Genomic DNA, 14,520 nt, shown 5'->3' on the forward strand with positions numbered 1-14,520 from the left:
TCTTTACTAATTTAACAGATTATTTAAAAATTACATGTACTTCCCTCTTCAATGCTTAATCTTTCTCTTTTGTTTATCAAATGGCAGGAGATATTGGGAAAGAAGGGAGTAACATATTTTTGTCAGTTTTTAATTCAAAAATCATTTTGCATAAGGAAGTTTTCTGTTGAAGGACTCAGCTATCAAAAGTTTGCATGCCTTTTCTATGTGAATTGCAGATAAAGTAAAAAGGAGCAATATAGTTGATTAAATGACTATTTGATTAGATTAGTTGTACCAACCTCTCCTTTCTCCACTTTTTAAAGTAATTTGTCTGTTATCCGTTCATGTCTGCAGAGTAGCTACAATATGAAATAAGTAGTGAGAATGTTCATTATTATTGTGGTTTCAAGTGCATCTTTTATTGTTCTTTTCAGAGATCTAAAGGGATTCTTCTGGGAGTAGTTGGCACAGATGTTCCAGTTAAAGAGCTTTTAAAAACTATTCCAAAATATAAGGTAATATACAAATGCTAATGTGTCCTTTTTACTCAGTATATCTATAATATAACGTATCTTTTTTGGCATGCTAATATCCTTTATACTGATATAGCTCCATTATTTCACTCACTTTCCTCAGGAGTGTTAGCTTTGTATTGTCTGCTGGCTAAATGTTATTGGTCCTGAGATCTAGTGCAGTTTTTAATACTAAAATTAATATATGGATTGATCTTCACATTTTTGCAGATCACAGTGTGCTCTAGAAGGTAATATTAAGTATTGTCCACAATAAAATCAATGAAAGGATTCAAGCACACAATATAACCAGAAATTCATGCTGAAAACTTGCATAACCTTGTATGGAAACTACAAAAATCTGTCCTTGACATGGCTTTAGTTCCGGCGTAACCAGACTAGTGGTTCCTTCTCTTATACCCAGTATTTGCCAGGTATTTCCCTCTACTTAGTTTACCAAAGGAAGAGATACCTATATTGTAAATTTCTTAAAAAATAACTATAATGAAACTTTTCAGAATTTGATGCACTTCATCCATTGTGAAACATGTGTAACTCATTAAAAAATAGGTTTCAGGCAAATGCAAAGATATAATTACTTTTCATTTAAATTTGATACAATACATTAGTATTCCACAACTTCTTTATGTCTGAAATACTCTACTATAGTCTGTTTTATTCACATAAGAAAATTCAATTAATGTTTTCCAGTTAATTCCTAGCAGAATCTTTTTGCAAGAAAAATGAGCACATAGTATCATAGGCAACTTTTACTAAAGAGGCCAGTTATTTGAATAGTTACAATTTGATGTGTATGTCTAATGAGCATAAATTTGTATGTCATACTTCCCTCCTAACTGGCTACCATACTCTCATTTACTGATTTCTAAGAGGGTGGAGGAATAAGTTGACTTGTGAATGCCTTTGTATATTCCATGTTTTTGTAGACAATTGTAGTTGGGAGAAAAAAAAATCCTGCTATGAATTCGAATTCTAATTTGAATACATTAGCGAGTACCAAACGATTTTGTAGATCAATATGCAATAACTGGGAAGTTTAAATTCAATGACTGTTTGATTAAAATCACACATAAAATGTTAGCAATAATGTTGATAAGGTGCATTGGAGTAATTTTGTGGGACCTGCATCCCACTAGGCTAGATGGTAAGACAGAACAGAAAGCTTGTCCCAACTGGAAAAAAGTTTGCAGTCTATGGGAACAGTCAGCAGATGACAACTTATTGGTATCAGAACATGGTGAACAGAGACAGTGCTGGTCAGGACAAATAACAGAGAACAGTCTCAGCATACTAACCACCAAAGTTATTTAAACACAGATTATATTATATTTCTCTGTATGCAGAAATACAGAATTAGTGGAAGAGAAAGGAGCAAACTTTGCTCCTTTGGAAAATTTGGAGCGATGGAAACAATCTTTGGAGCAGCCTTCTAGGGAGCTATGGGTAGAACAAATTTCATTCATAATGAGAAGGAAAAACAATGCTGTAGTAACTGCAGAAATGAAAACCTGGCTGTGCATGGCTGGATAGAAAAGACCATATCACAGCAATACTATTCAGAAGTAATCTGTAAGATCTGGACATAGTCTGAATACAAGAAACTAGAGAGAGTGTGGGGCCTGAATAACAGCTATTGCAGCAGAGTTAGTGTTATTTAGAAAACGAGAAGAGAGGCAGGAAAATTGAAATTTCTGGTTCTGTCATATGGTACTATATTTTTTAAGACTTAGTTTTCTGTGGAAGTAACATGTGATCCTCTTTCTGAATATTAGACTTTTTATTTGAAGATACATTCTATATTGCAGGATGCAATGCAAGAGAGGATTATTACAGGAGTCACCAATATAATGCAATACATTTAGGTTAGTGAAATCACTTGAGTTATAACTTCCAGTCTCACATACCGTAAACATTTCTGAACAGTAAAAAGACCATGCAATTGCAAGAGCTTAATCACCCCAGGGACTCATTCCTGTAAAGGTAGCATGTGAAATAAAATTCACACAGGGATATAAAATGATTGGTTAGAAATAGAATTCTGCTGACCTGGAATTCTCTCAGCTTGGATGAGATGGATTTTATGCTGGGGAAGATGAATAATAACAATGAGCTATTTTCAGCTGTCATTATCTAGACTAAACTTACCAAGATGTCAGTGGCAGTTTCTCGTGAATAAGGTAGGGTTGGATTTAGTAATATTTAGTTTTCATGTGGCATTTTGTAGCGGTTAGAAAAAATTCTTTTCATTTCTGAATCTGTCACTTAGAGACAGAGTTCAAGGTTTAAAATGGTAATAGTGCTGTAAGTGGTAGTATCTCTCATACCAAAGCATTTTAAGTGCAGAGAGTATGCAGTTTTACATGTTGCACAACATGTAGTAAAATACTACCCTTGGAATCCGGGTATACTTCAAACAGGCAAGTATTATTTTCTTGTGAAGTATACCACCCACATTTGTTTCCTTACCTGACTTTCATTGCTTGAATGTCATTCTGCAGTTATCAACACAGACAATTATACTTGAGATCTGATATTTAGCCAACAGCTAGTTCACTTGTCATAGTATAATAGGGAAAATATGTCCACTGTTATTATTTTGGTTATCCCTCTTTTATGAAGAGATGCCAAGAACGTATCACCTTCTATTACTTTCACTGAAGTTTATTGCTTTAGGAAAACTACTAATTTATGAAACAATCTTCTATATGACAGATACAGTTCACCATATACAATCATTCACAAACATGGTATAAATCTACCTGGTATGTTTTCTCAATGACCTTGCCATAATACCATACACTGGTTTATATTTCCAGAAAATTACAGAAGCCAACAGACTTGCTGTCCTATATGCATCTTAGAAATTATTCTGACTTGTTAACCTCGCTCGTGTTGCTTTATGCCAGACAAATTCCTTAAGGACCGACTTTACCAAAACATTTAAGACTGTACTGAAGTAAAATTAAAAAAAAAAAAAAAAACATTAAAAGTGAGAAACATAAAGCAAATACAAGAGAAAGATAGTTCTGGGGTCTGGTGGTTTTGTTGGTTGGTGCGTGTTTGTTTTTGTTTGGGTTGTTTGTTGGGTTTTTTTTGTTTGTTTGGTTTGGTTTTTGTTGTTTTTAATATCTCTGTGCATCAAGATGTTTAAATAAAGATACATGGGACGTTACATTGTGTTACTTCAGAATTTAAAAATAATGGGTGAGAAACTATAGTGAGATATATACTCTTTGCATGGGAAAAGTTACATACTGAAGTTGCAGGAAGATTCTACTATAGCAGCATGTTTATGCTAAGGGCTGTTTGAATGACCACATGAAGGACTTGAAGGTACATTTATTGCATTCAGTGGATGCAATCAACTGTAATAGGCATATTGCTAAAAGAGTACTATTGTTATTTAAATAAGTACAATGCCAAATTTGATTACATATACCATTAGGCCTCATAAATCATTTCATTGCTCTCAGGTAATCTCCCATAGTTCCATTTGGTACAAATACGTAATCTACAAGAGTTTCTTTAGTAGAAATATGCTGCTGTCTGTGCCTCCAGAACTTGAATTAACAGAAAAGGAAAATACCTTTAAGACTGGTATGTAAATGTATGACAAGCCACTGCTTGCTCACTAGAACTGTGCATTCAGTTCCATTGATTTAATTGATTCTTTGACAACATCACTTGAACAACTGAAGTAAGCTGAGCCCAGCCACTGCTGGGAATACGTGAATTTACTAAATTCCAGTATCCCTTTGCATGGCACATGCTATGGTGTTTGCCACATGCTACAGTGTCTCATGTATATGTGTATATCTAATTCACTTTAAAGCACATAGAAATAAGTGCCCTAGATAGCAAAATGTGTGTGACATTTAAAAATTGTGCTATATGCTGAATTCATCACAGTGACAGGTTCTCATTTTCACAAAATGTCAAGGATCAGAGCTTTGCAAATGTTATAATGAAATACAATGTGGATAAGGGTTATAAGTGCCAGCTTTTAGCCCTGGATGACTAAATTCTTGCCTCAATTTTTGTGTAAGAATTTACTGGGGACCATACTCATTAGTATTTCTTTCTCATTTACTCTTACAGTTAGGTATTCATGGATATGCTTTTGCTATTACCAACAATGGATATATTCTGACTCATCCAGAACTTAGGCCTTTGGTAAGAATACTATTTACTGATCAATTTTATTTAGCTATACATGTTGCATTAGTGGTGGTGTGGTGTTTTTTTGTTGTTGGTTTGTTTTGTTTTTGTTTTGGTTTTTTTGTTTGTTTGTTTGTTTGTTTTTTGTTTTTTTTTGTGGTGGGTTGGTTGGTTGGTTTGTGGCATTTTGTGTGTGTGTTTTTTTTTTACTGTGAATAATGTAATATTTGGTAAAACAAAATAAATACATCAGAGCAGCTGCTTTATTTCGATTTATAATACATTATAAGTCTTGGTACATTTATCTCTGGAGACAGAGGTTAGCATGAAAAAAAATCAAGGAAAATAAATAGACAAATTGTTACCGAAAAAAAATACAAGACTCCATTACTGCAAAATGGCAAAGGCAAAAATTGCTATAATTATGTTCATTCTACATTGAAATGGAATGCTGGAATGCTCTGTTGCTATGTAATAACCTCTATTTGTCATGTTAAAGTGTTAAAGCTAATTTAATATATGTGTGGAAATTTCAATAAAGCAAATTCTTAAGCAAAACAGAGGCATAAAGGGATTTTTTTATTAAAAGAGAAATAGCTGTAAATTTTACCTTTAGTTTCCCTTATCATCTTGTTTGCATTAATCACAGAGAGAATAATAAAAGTGCCTGTTATGCAAATGTTTATCAACTTAACACCCTAGAGAACTGGTACATTCTTGATTTTACCCCTGTCTAGGAACAGCACTTGCAAGTGTTCCATCACTATCAAGTCTTTGCAAAGCATCAGTATTAATGATTCCACTGCTGTATACACATGGATGTCATAGTAATGTCCAATTTCAACAATATTTTAGTAGAAAACAAATATAAATTGGATGGATAATTTAACGTACAATTAAAATTACTGAAAAGTATGATTTATTAAGTCATTAGCATATCTTATGTTTTCATTCAGCTAAAGAATTTGTCTTTCTAAGATCTGGGCTAGGAATTATGCACTTAACATTCATATTTGCATTTATTATTTCACATTTGTTTTTTACTGGAGTAGAGCTTATGAAAAGTTCAACAGAACTGAACATTTTCTCGGTAACTTCATTGCAAAAATGAACAGACCTTCTAATGGCAAAGCAGACATCGTAGCATCTCGGAAGGAATTTTAAAATAAATGGTTTAAGGAAATTTTTATTCTAAAAATATCACCCATGTTTCTGGATTGTAGAATTTCTAACAACTGTGGAAAGGAAGAAAATACCTGTAGAGAGTTTGGTAAATTATTGACAAATAAGCAAAATAATTCTCAGAAACAACTCTTGCAAATTAATCCATTGTTGTGGTGGTGGGTGTGTGTTTGTTTGTTTTTTCCCCTTCATTCCAGTGGTGAGACACTAGAGCTGATATATCCAGGTATAGACAGCTCAGGCTCTAGTCAGTTAAATTAACGTGCTCCAGTGACTTTTTTTTTTCACCTCTACATTCCCCACAGATGATTTCTCATAATTCTGTCTTCTTGTTTTCTGGGAAGTAGGATCTCTGCTACCCAAATATATAAATGTTAGGGAATGAAAAACTTCCAGCCTCAGTAGAAGCAGTTTTCTCTTAGGGAAGACAGAAAACTCTAAATCAATACCTTAGCATGTCACCTCTCAGTCAAAATGTGTTTTGTCTCTGTGAGGCAGTACATACTTCTCAAGTATTTAACTGTAGGATTTATAAGAGAGATTCACCTGAGCTGAACCCATATGGTCCAGAATCCCATCACCAACATTTCCAACATGAGATTGTTCCTGAGGAAGGTGCAGAAACTAAGTAAGAGGATGTGGACAATCTCACAGCAATCAGTATAACTTTTAAGAGTTTCAGATAGGCTTCTGCTCATAAACATTGGACTCGGATATTTTAACATTAAGACTTATTAGAGTGGATATTTCTGTTATTCAGACTAACATATTAATTTTTGCCAATCTGTTTGACTTACAGTAATGATTTTCCATGTTGTAACCATTTTATGCAGAGTTTTTATTTTTAATTTTATTTTTAAATTTCATTAGAAGTAGGATTTATATTATATTTCTTACTCTGTGCAGTAATATGTGATTGTCATCTCATTGACTATTCTCATCACAGTAAGCAACCAATATTTTCAGTCTTGCTTTAATGTTTTAGTTCTACTATTTTTCTGCATTTCAGCATTTTGTTGTCATGTTCTCTGTATTTTTCTGACCTCGTATTTGTCATCCATTCTTCCATTTTCTTTCCTTTTCTGCCTGAAATTGCCTACTGAGCTATACATGGTAGCCATAGCAGAGAAAAGGCAGCAATTAGGGGCTGTACAAAACCTCTTTAAGGCACCTGGATTATATACTAAGATTTTTAATGCACATTCAGGTCTCTTGTGATGCATCTTCACTGCCTTTTTACCTCAGCTAGCTCATCCACATCAAGTGACTATTTGTGTAATTTTGCTTTCATCTCACATCCAGCTGCATCATAGACACAATATAAAACTTACTTTAAAAGAACCAAATTTACAAGAAAGCTGACTAGATCTAAAATTGGACCATTGGAGCATTCTGTATCTTCTCCCACAGTTTGCTATTTGAACATTTATGTTAGACTAGTTATGTTAATTGTCCCCAGTGGTTAAAACAACAAAATATGTGTTGTTCTGTTTTAATGCATGCTTTATCTATACATATATATATACACACACACATATACATATATGCATGTATTTGTGAGAAATGTCAGTGTGGTGAGAGGTTGTCTTCAAAATTTTTAGTTGTTGCAAAGGAAAATGTGATAGGGAATTGTTTCTAGTTCATGATTGGCCACTACCTTCACAGTATTTTTCCTTATCTCTGTATCTATTGAAATCCATGGGATTTTTTTTTTAATGTCCAATTCTAAATTGGATATAAATGCAACATTTTTATGTCATTCTCCAGTTTTCATAATACTGAAATAATGACTTTGTCCTGATTTCTAAAAATGCTTTTGAAATCACAGAATCACAGAATGTTAGGGATTGGAAGAGACCTCAAAAGATCATCCAGTCCAATCCCCCTGCTGGAGCAGGAACACTCAGATGAGGTTACACAGGAAGGCGTCCAGGTGGGTTTTAAATGTTTCCAGAGTAGGAGACACCACAACCCCTCTGTGCAGCCTGTTCCAGTGTTCTGTTACCCTCACTGAGAAGTTTCTTCTCAAATTTAAGTGAGAATCTCTTGTGTTCCATTTTGAACCCATTACCCCTTGTCCTATCATTGGTTGTCACCGAGAAGAGCCTGGCTCCATCCTCGCGGCACTCACTCTTCATATATTTGTAAACATTAATGAGGTCACCCCTCAGTCTCCTCCAAGCTAAAGAGCCTCAGCTCCCTCAGCCTTTCCTCACACAGGAGATGCTCCACTCCCTTCATCATCTTTATTGCCCTGCGCTGGACTCTCTCCAGTAGTTCCCTGTCCTCCTGGAACTGAGGGGCCCAGAACTGGACACAATATTCCAGATGTGGTCTATTCAGGTATCACAGGTACATGTGACAGCCTATATTTGCAAGTCATAGGAATGTATATTTGAAAGTTCCCTATCTATATCACAAGAGCCTGACAACATGTGCATTTGATGTGCTGTCCCTTTTTCTCTGGCAAATTATTTCATTCAAAAATATTAGTATTTATTAATTACAGAATAGATATTTTCATAAATAGAAGGTAATGAAATCCAGGTGGCTTTAAGTTAGACTGACAATGGGTGTTATTCTCTTTCCTTGTTTCTGTGAGGGTGGCATGTGTTAATGAGGCAAAATGTGGTTTTCTATTACTATCGTTTGCCCCAGTGTAAATCCTGAAGACACCTATTTCATTATCTATACAACAGTCTTTCTTACTAAAATAAAAATGTTGGGCAGTAGCCCATAAGCTGTCAACTACAGGGAACTCATTGTGAGATATTCACGGTCTGTTCATTTCATTTTTTTGGAAGAGTAATTGTTACCTCTGGGTTCTGTCAGGAGTGTGTAAGGGAGTCTGCTGTGGACTGCAGTGGAGATTTTGAGAGTGGTTGCTGGCTTGGGCCCTTAGATTAATATTGCAGCCCAAATCCCGATACCATTGTAACTAGTGGCAAAACATTCCATGAAATTTGTGACAGTAAATATGTGAAAATAGGCATGAGGGACTGGAATTAGTTCATCAAAGATGATATCTAAAATTATTTATGTGGGTTAGGGTTTACATTCTAGTTACATCGATTACTGACTTCATCCGAACTGGTTTATATTGTTGTTATATTTTCCTACGGTGAAGTAAAGCTAGAATATTACTAGATTTCTGAGTTACTAACCCCAGTGGCCGTATCTGTTAGTTCTGAAGCTGACAAACTGCTTTTCAAGAAATTGTCTTATGGGACGCTGAGCAGACAGGCAGGATAGCAAACAGTCGCAGAGGAAGAGTGCTTCCTGTTGTACCAGATTTTTATCTTATGCTGACCAGTATATTTAATCATTATGCTAGCTACATTTTTGTGCTGATTATCCTATTGGGTTTATGTTTAAAAATATTTTTCTTGGAGATTTCCTCTCTTGTTCCTTCTGCTGTTTTTTGAATAAACTTGGCTTTCAGTTAGTATGACGGGTTGCGTGCACATGGGCAGCTGCTGGGAGGAATTGAGGGGAGAAGAGGAAAGTGCTTTTGAGGTTGAAGGCACTTGCAGAGTTTTATGGCAGTTGCTCAAGTAGCCCTCAGACTTCCAAGTGGAAGTTTTCATGGGTGGCTGTTGCCATAGAGGGATGGGAAAGAACTTTTGGTTACATTCTTCTCTAAAAGACATTGCTAGAGCCATGAGTCTTGACAAACAACTTAATAAATCACGATAATCAGGGAATAAGGAATCCCTTGGAAATTCCTTTTGGCGAATAAGAAGAGATCTTGTGCGAGGCCTTGACAATTAAAGGATTGAGTGTCAATTACCCAAATGTTTCACATACACAGAAACAGATTTTATCTCCCTTCCTTGACTTGCCCTTTTCTTACCCAATCCACCCCAGGCCGTGCGGTCCCTTTCTCCCAGCAGTGCCCGGCTGTCCTGCCCGTGACCCCCCGGCGCTGCCCACACGGGTCCCGCAGCCGCCCGGTCCGGCCGCCCCCCCGGCTCCCGCGGCTGCGGGCGGTGCTGCGGGCGGGGCGGGCGGGGCCGCCTGTGGCTGCGCTGCGCGGTGGCGGCCATGAGGGGGCGCCCCAGCACCGCCGAGGGGGCGAGGGACGTGCGGGGGACTCTGCGCTGCAAAACGGGACCCAGAGACACTTCTCGACTGGAATTGAAATTTAAATAAAGCATCTTTCTGCTTTATTTCAAAGCCTTTATGTTAGAAAACCCGACACATAGTGTATGAGTATGTTTTAGGTGTTTTTACATGTTATATACTTCTTAGGGTGCATTTCCAATAAAAAATACTCAAGTGGTAATTCAAGAAACTATAACTGATGGTAATGATTTTTTAGTTTGTTTTTTTTTTTTTTTTTGTACTATTGCTATATCACAGCCCTCCTATATGCTGCATTTTGACAAAAGGTCGATATTTTTACAGAGCAATGTTTTATATTGCATGAGAGAATATTTTGAATTGTATGGTGTAATTTTGAATGCTGTATTTAGTTTAAAACCAAAAGTTACTCTTCAGAAAAAAGTTAATTGTTTGGGAGCTCAAAAGTGTATTTTGATATTTTCAAGGCAGTAACTTGGTTTCTGAGGCTCCTTACACATGCTTGAAATGTGTACATGAAGACAAAGTTTTTCTCAGCAACAGTTATGTCATATATAATTTTTTGCTTTTCAGTATCCCATCAGGACTTGTAGTGTGCCAGGTGTTACTCCATTAAATTTTAAAATGCAAAAGATATCATGATGATGTTACAATTTGCCAAAGAAAGGAGATTACTGAATATAAAGGGAGAGGAATAAACAAACAATATATACTTTTACACACACTAAAAAACAACCACCGTATTCCTGTGGGCTGATTGCTTGTTACTGTCACTGTCATTGTGAAGTCTGTTAAACGTTGATGCCAGGGGAAAAATGCCATCGTGGGAGATTGTAGTGGGATTACAGAGAAATTAAAGAATGTTACTGAAAGATGAGGGTCTGCCATAGTCATGGATCAACACCTTTGTGAATCTTATCTGGTGTTGGGGGTTTGTACTGTTGCCTCTCAATCCTAATATTTGTGTGGTTTTCAATGAATAATAGCAAGATTGTGACTAGATTTTTGTGAAGTCTGTGGCTTTTTTGATTCATAGTTGGCAGTGGAATTTGTATTTTTGTTCAGGGAGTAAAAGGGGATTTTGTTTTCAGTAATTATTACATTCATTTAGGTAGAATACTCAAAGTTCTTGAACAAGAAGCTCAAGTTTCTTAATTAAAGAAAATACACATTTAAAGACAAATGCATGTGTTATGGAATCAGATTGCATCTTTTATTCTGACTGCTGTTTTTTTGATAAATGTGAGTTTAGGAATGTGTTATGATTTATGAATTAATCTAATATCATCCGTGATGACTAAGGATTTTGTAATATTTCTGAGTTTAAATCAAAATCCTCTATCTGAGAAGACTTAGGTATATATTTGTACTCTCAGTATAAGCTCTGAGAGGCTAGTAATGGTGATTTTTCAAATGGTTGTATATGAATGTATATATCACTGCAAACCAATTCAGTTGATAAATTGCTTTCTTTAAAATGATGCATATAGTTAATTACTTTGATTAGTCTTAATAGGGAAAAGTACACATCTGTATATATCAGAATATTCTCACCAAAATATATTGGTGGTTTACTGCCTAAGTAAATCACCATTTTAAACTTAGAATGTTGACTGTCCCGATATTTCATATTAAGCTAAAGGACCTGGAATATTTAAAGATTGCTAGATCAGTATCAAGTCTTTTGTAGCTGTAAATTCTGGGAAAATTTGTTTCTCCTAATACAGAAAAACAGAGAAATCCGAGTCTCAGGGGAAACTTTAATGCCCCACTTAAGCAGTGTTAGCCTTTCATAAGCAGCAAATCTCATTTCTCTCTGGGGAGTCCCGCCTGGAACGTAAGATAACCTACACTTACCCTTGCTTTATTCAGCGACTCCATAAAACTCTACAGCTGTAGCTGACAGCAGAATATTTAAATGATTTGAACAGTGTAAATGCCTCACGTTCATTTAAATAACTGAAGAATTCAATCACTTGAATGCCAATGATTATTCCTATTGGAGTTTACATTTCAAAAAAGACAGCCCATCTGAATTCCTGTGAGAGCATTAAATTGCTGTCTAATTAGAAGTGCAAAATTACATATATTTAAAAGATAATTAAGGGTTTGAAGGCTGTTGAATAACTGGTTGTACATATAAATGAATCACTGAAAATTTGTTAGCAATATGTGAAGCTTTCTTTTCTTCTTTGCTTCCAGCTTTGAAGTTAGGTATAACTGAACTCATAGATTTAAGTCTGGTACTACTAAGATAAAGGCAGATGTTTTTAATTATTTCTACTCAAACCCCAAATAATTATAAGCAGCTGCCAGTTTTACATAATCCCAAATTATAAGGTCCTGAGAATGCAAATAAAATCCTAAAGAGAGGGGCTGTTGTTTTTTTTTGTCAGTGGACTAAATCACATATATGTCACATTCCTAATAACTACAATCCACCTGAAAATGTGAACTTAGCCAATATGCTCTTTATCCAGCCTGTAGGTGACTTAAAGCTGTTTTTTGTATTTGCTTTTACTCACCTTATACATTCCCATATTTTGTTTCATCATTTTAAAAACTACTGCACCATTTGTAATTCAAACATGTTACAAGTGTAAGTAGAGTGAGTAATTTAAATACACATGTCATGAAAATGATTTTCTTCTATTACTTTGCTGGAGGGTTCCTCTGTGTGCATCTTATTGTTCCTACTTTTTCTCTGCATGGAAACTTAGAATTACATTATTCTCTTTCCCTGGGAAATTACATGGCTCCTGTTGTCAGATTTCTCTGCAATATTTCTGCAAATTTTATAGTGTGGCAGTTTTTCACTGCCATCTGGCAAGAAAAATCAGTCTAAAATAACTGCATTTTACTGCCAACCCAAACCTAGGAACTTCTGGATTAACATCTTAAACAATAGGCTTGTCATTAAAGTCTGTCTTTGGAAAGGGAAGTTGTTCGTCCTATTTTCTTAAGAAAATCAAGATGTTACCTTTTCAAATATTAAAACAAAGAGTTTCGTATGGAAAGCAACTTTGGTTTTGACTGGACATCTAGGAGTGTTCTACAAATTCAAGATTAAATGCAGATCAATAATATACCATTTGCAGCTTCAAACTAGATGCAGATCAATAAACAAAAGTATCAGAAAAGACAAAACAGAATCATGTGAGCAGAAAAAAAAATCCAAATGAAATAATGAGCTTAAAAGCCAAGCAGTAGTGATTTACATTGGGATAGAATGCAGCTTCACATGTATGCCCAGGCAGAATGTTTTGCAGCAATGTAGCACATGGTGAATGAAAGCTCAGTCACTGCAGGTGATGTTATATAAACAGGTGAAGCAGTGAAGGGAATTTTTCATGACTATTTTTCTTTTTTTTTTTTTTTTTTTTTTTTAATGTCAGAGTATGAATCAGTCTATTGAAGTGATCTCTTCCTCTGTCTTCTCACAACCTTCCGCTGTATTTTCCATTATCTTGTCTTTGTCCCATAGTGTTTAAGCATTTTATGATTCTTAATAGGCTAATGTTGAAGGACTTAATCCATAGTTAAAAGAATTTGGAACTATTACAATCCTTGCTGAGAAGTAGAGATGAAGCACCCTCATCCCTGTCCTTTCCATGCACCTTTACACAGCAGAGCAGCCACAGGGCTCTTTTGGGAGAAGTGCCTCACTCAGGGACGTACCCTGCCTTGGAGCCAGGAAAGGAAGCAGCAATATACTCCTGCCTTATTCTGTGCGAAGAAGAGACATTTGAATGACTGGTGACAGAAACAGAGGATTCTCCTAAGTTGGTGTAAACTGAGCTTTCCCTTTGCACGGTCGTGTCGATAAGGAATGGTGTGACTTGGTAGCAGCTTCTGTGAGGGTGGACAGCTGGTAGAGGTCTTGGTCGTATTGACCAAGTAAAGTCAAGTTCAGTGCAGTTTCCATTCAAACAGCTGCAGTCTTTGCATTATGTCAATCAGAGCTATACTAGACAGTAACTAAGAGGTAACATTAGTGTCCAGCATCTTAGACAAGGGAAGGAGCTGAATAACTGCCTAGACCAGGGAAGTACAGTAGTGCCAGTGTATTCAATCTGTGTGTGTTTATTTAAAACTATATGGAGAAGCATGTAATTTTACTTAATGATGTTTTTCCTCTGATATTTCTTCATTCAACTTTTCCTATCAAACGCTGTACACAAGAATACCTTTACAGGGTGGCTTAATATAAATTGCAGTTTTACATGCAATTGTATTGTGTGTTTAAGCTCAACAAAACATATTTGCATATGTTCAAGTTTGTCTCCTTTAAACAAAAAAATTGAGATCATTGGCAAGTCCTGTTTAGATTAATAAATTATCCTAGTTTTGAAGTACTAATCCAAAAACATGAAACCTAATCAATTGATGCTGCATTTTAAAATTTAAAGAGTTGTTTTGGATTTTGATTCCTTACTTTTGTACATAGGATAACAGTTTGGAGAGGAAGATCTTTCCTTTGAAGTTATTTTACCTCTCTAGCTTTTATTGTAGTTTAGTGGATATTTTCCTGCTATAATAATTTCACACAGATGATTCCACAAGTGTGGCTAAGCAAGCTTGC

General features: G+C 35.6%; 1 protein-coding gene across 8 annotated transcripts in view; it reads left to right on the forward strand.

The window, feature by feature from the left end:
• Positions 1-14,520, forward strand: part of CACNA2D3 (calcium voltage-gated channel auxiliary subunit alpha2delta 3) — a 481,484-nt gene that overhangs the window by 371,282 nt on the left and 95,682 nt on the right. For all 8 annotated transcript variants that reach the window (XR_010652035.2, XM_071813168.1, XM_071813170.1 and 5 more), the window contains 2 exons: positions 417-497; positions 4,614-4,688. Coding sequence is in view for 7 of the 8 variants with exons in the window: in XM_071813168.1 (XP_071669269.1) it covers positions 417-497; positions 4,614-4,688 (156 nt within the window). In the remaining variant the exon portion in view is untranslated. The remainder of the gene's footprint in view (positions 1-416; positions 498-4,613; positions 4,689-14,520) is intronic.

Source organism: Patagioenas fasciata, chromosome 10 (genome assembly GCF_037038585.1).
Source record: "Patagioenas fasciata isolate bPatFas1 chromosome 10, bPatFas1.hap1, whole genome shotgun sequence".
Taxonomy (NCBI): Eukaryota; Metazoa; Chordata; class Aves; order Columbiformes; family Columbidae; genus Patagioenas; species Patagioenas fasciata.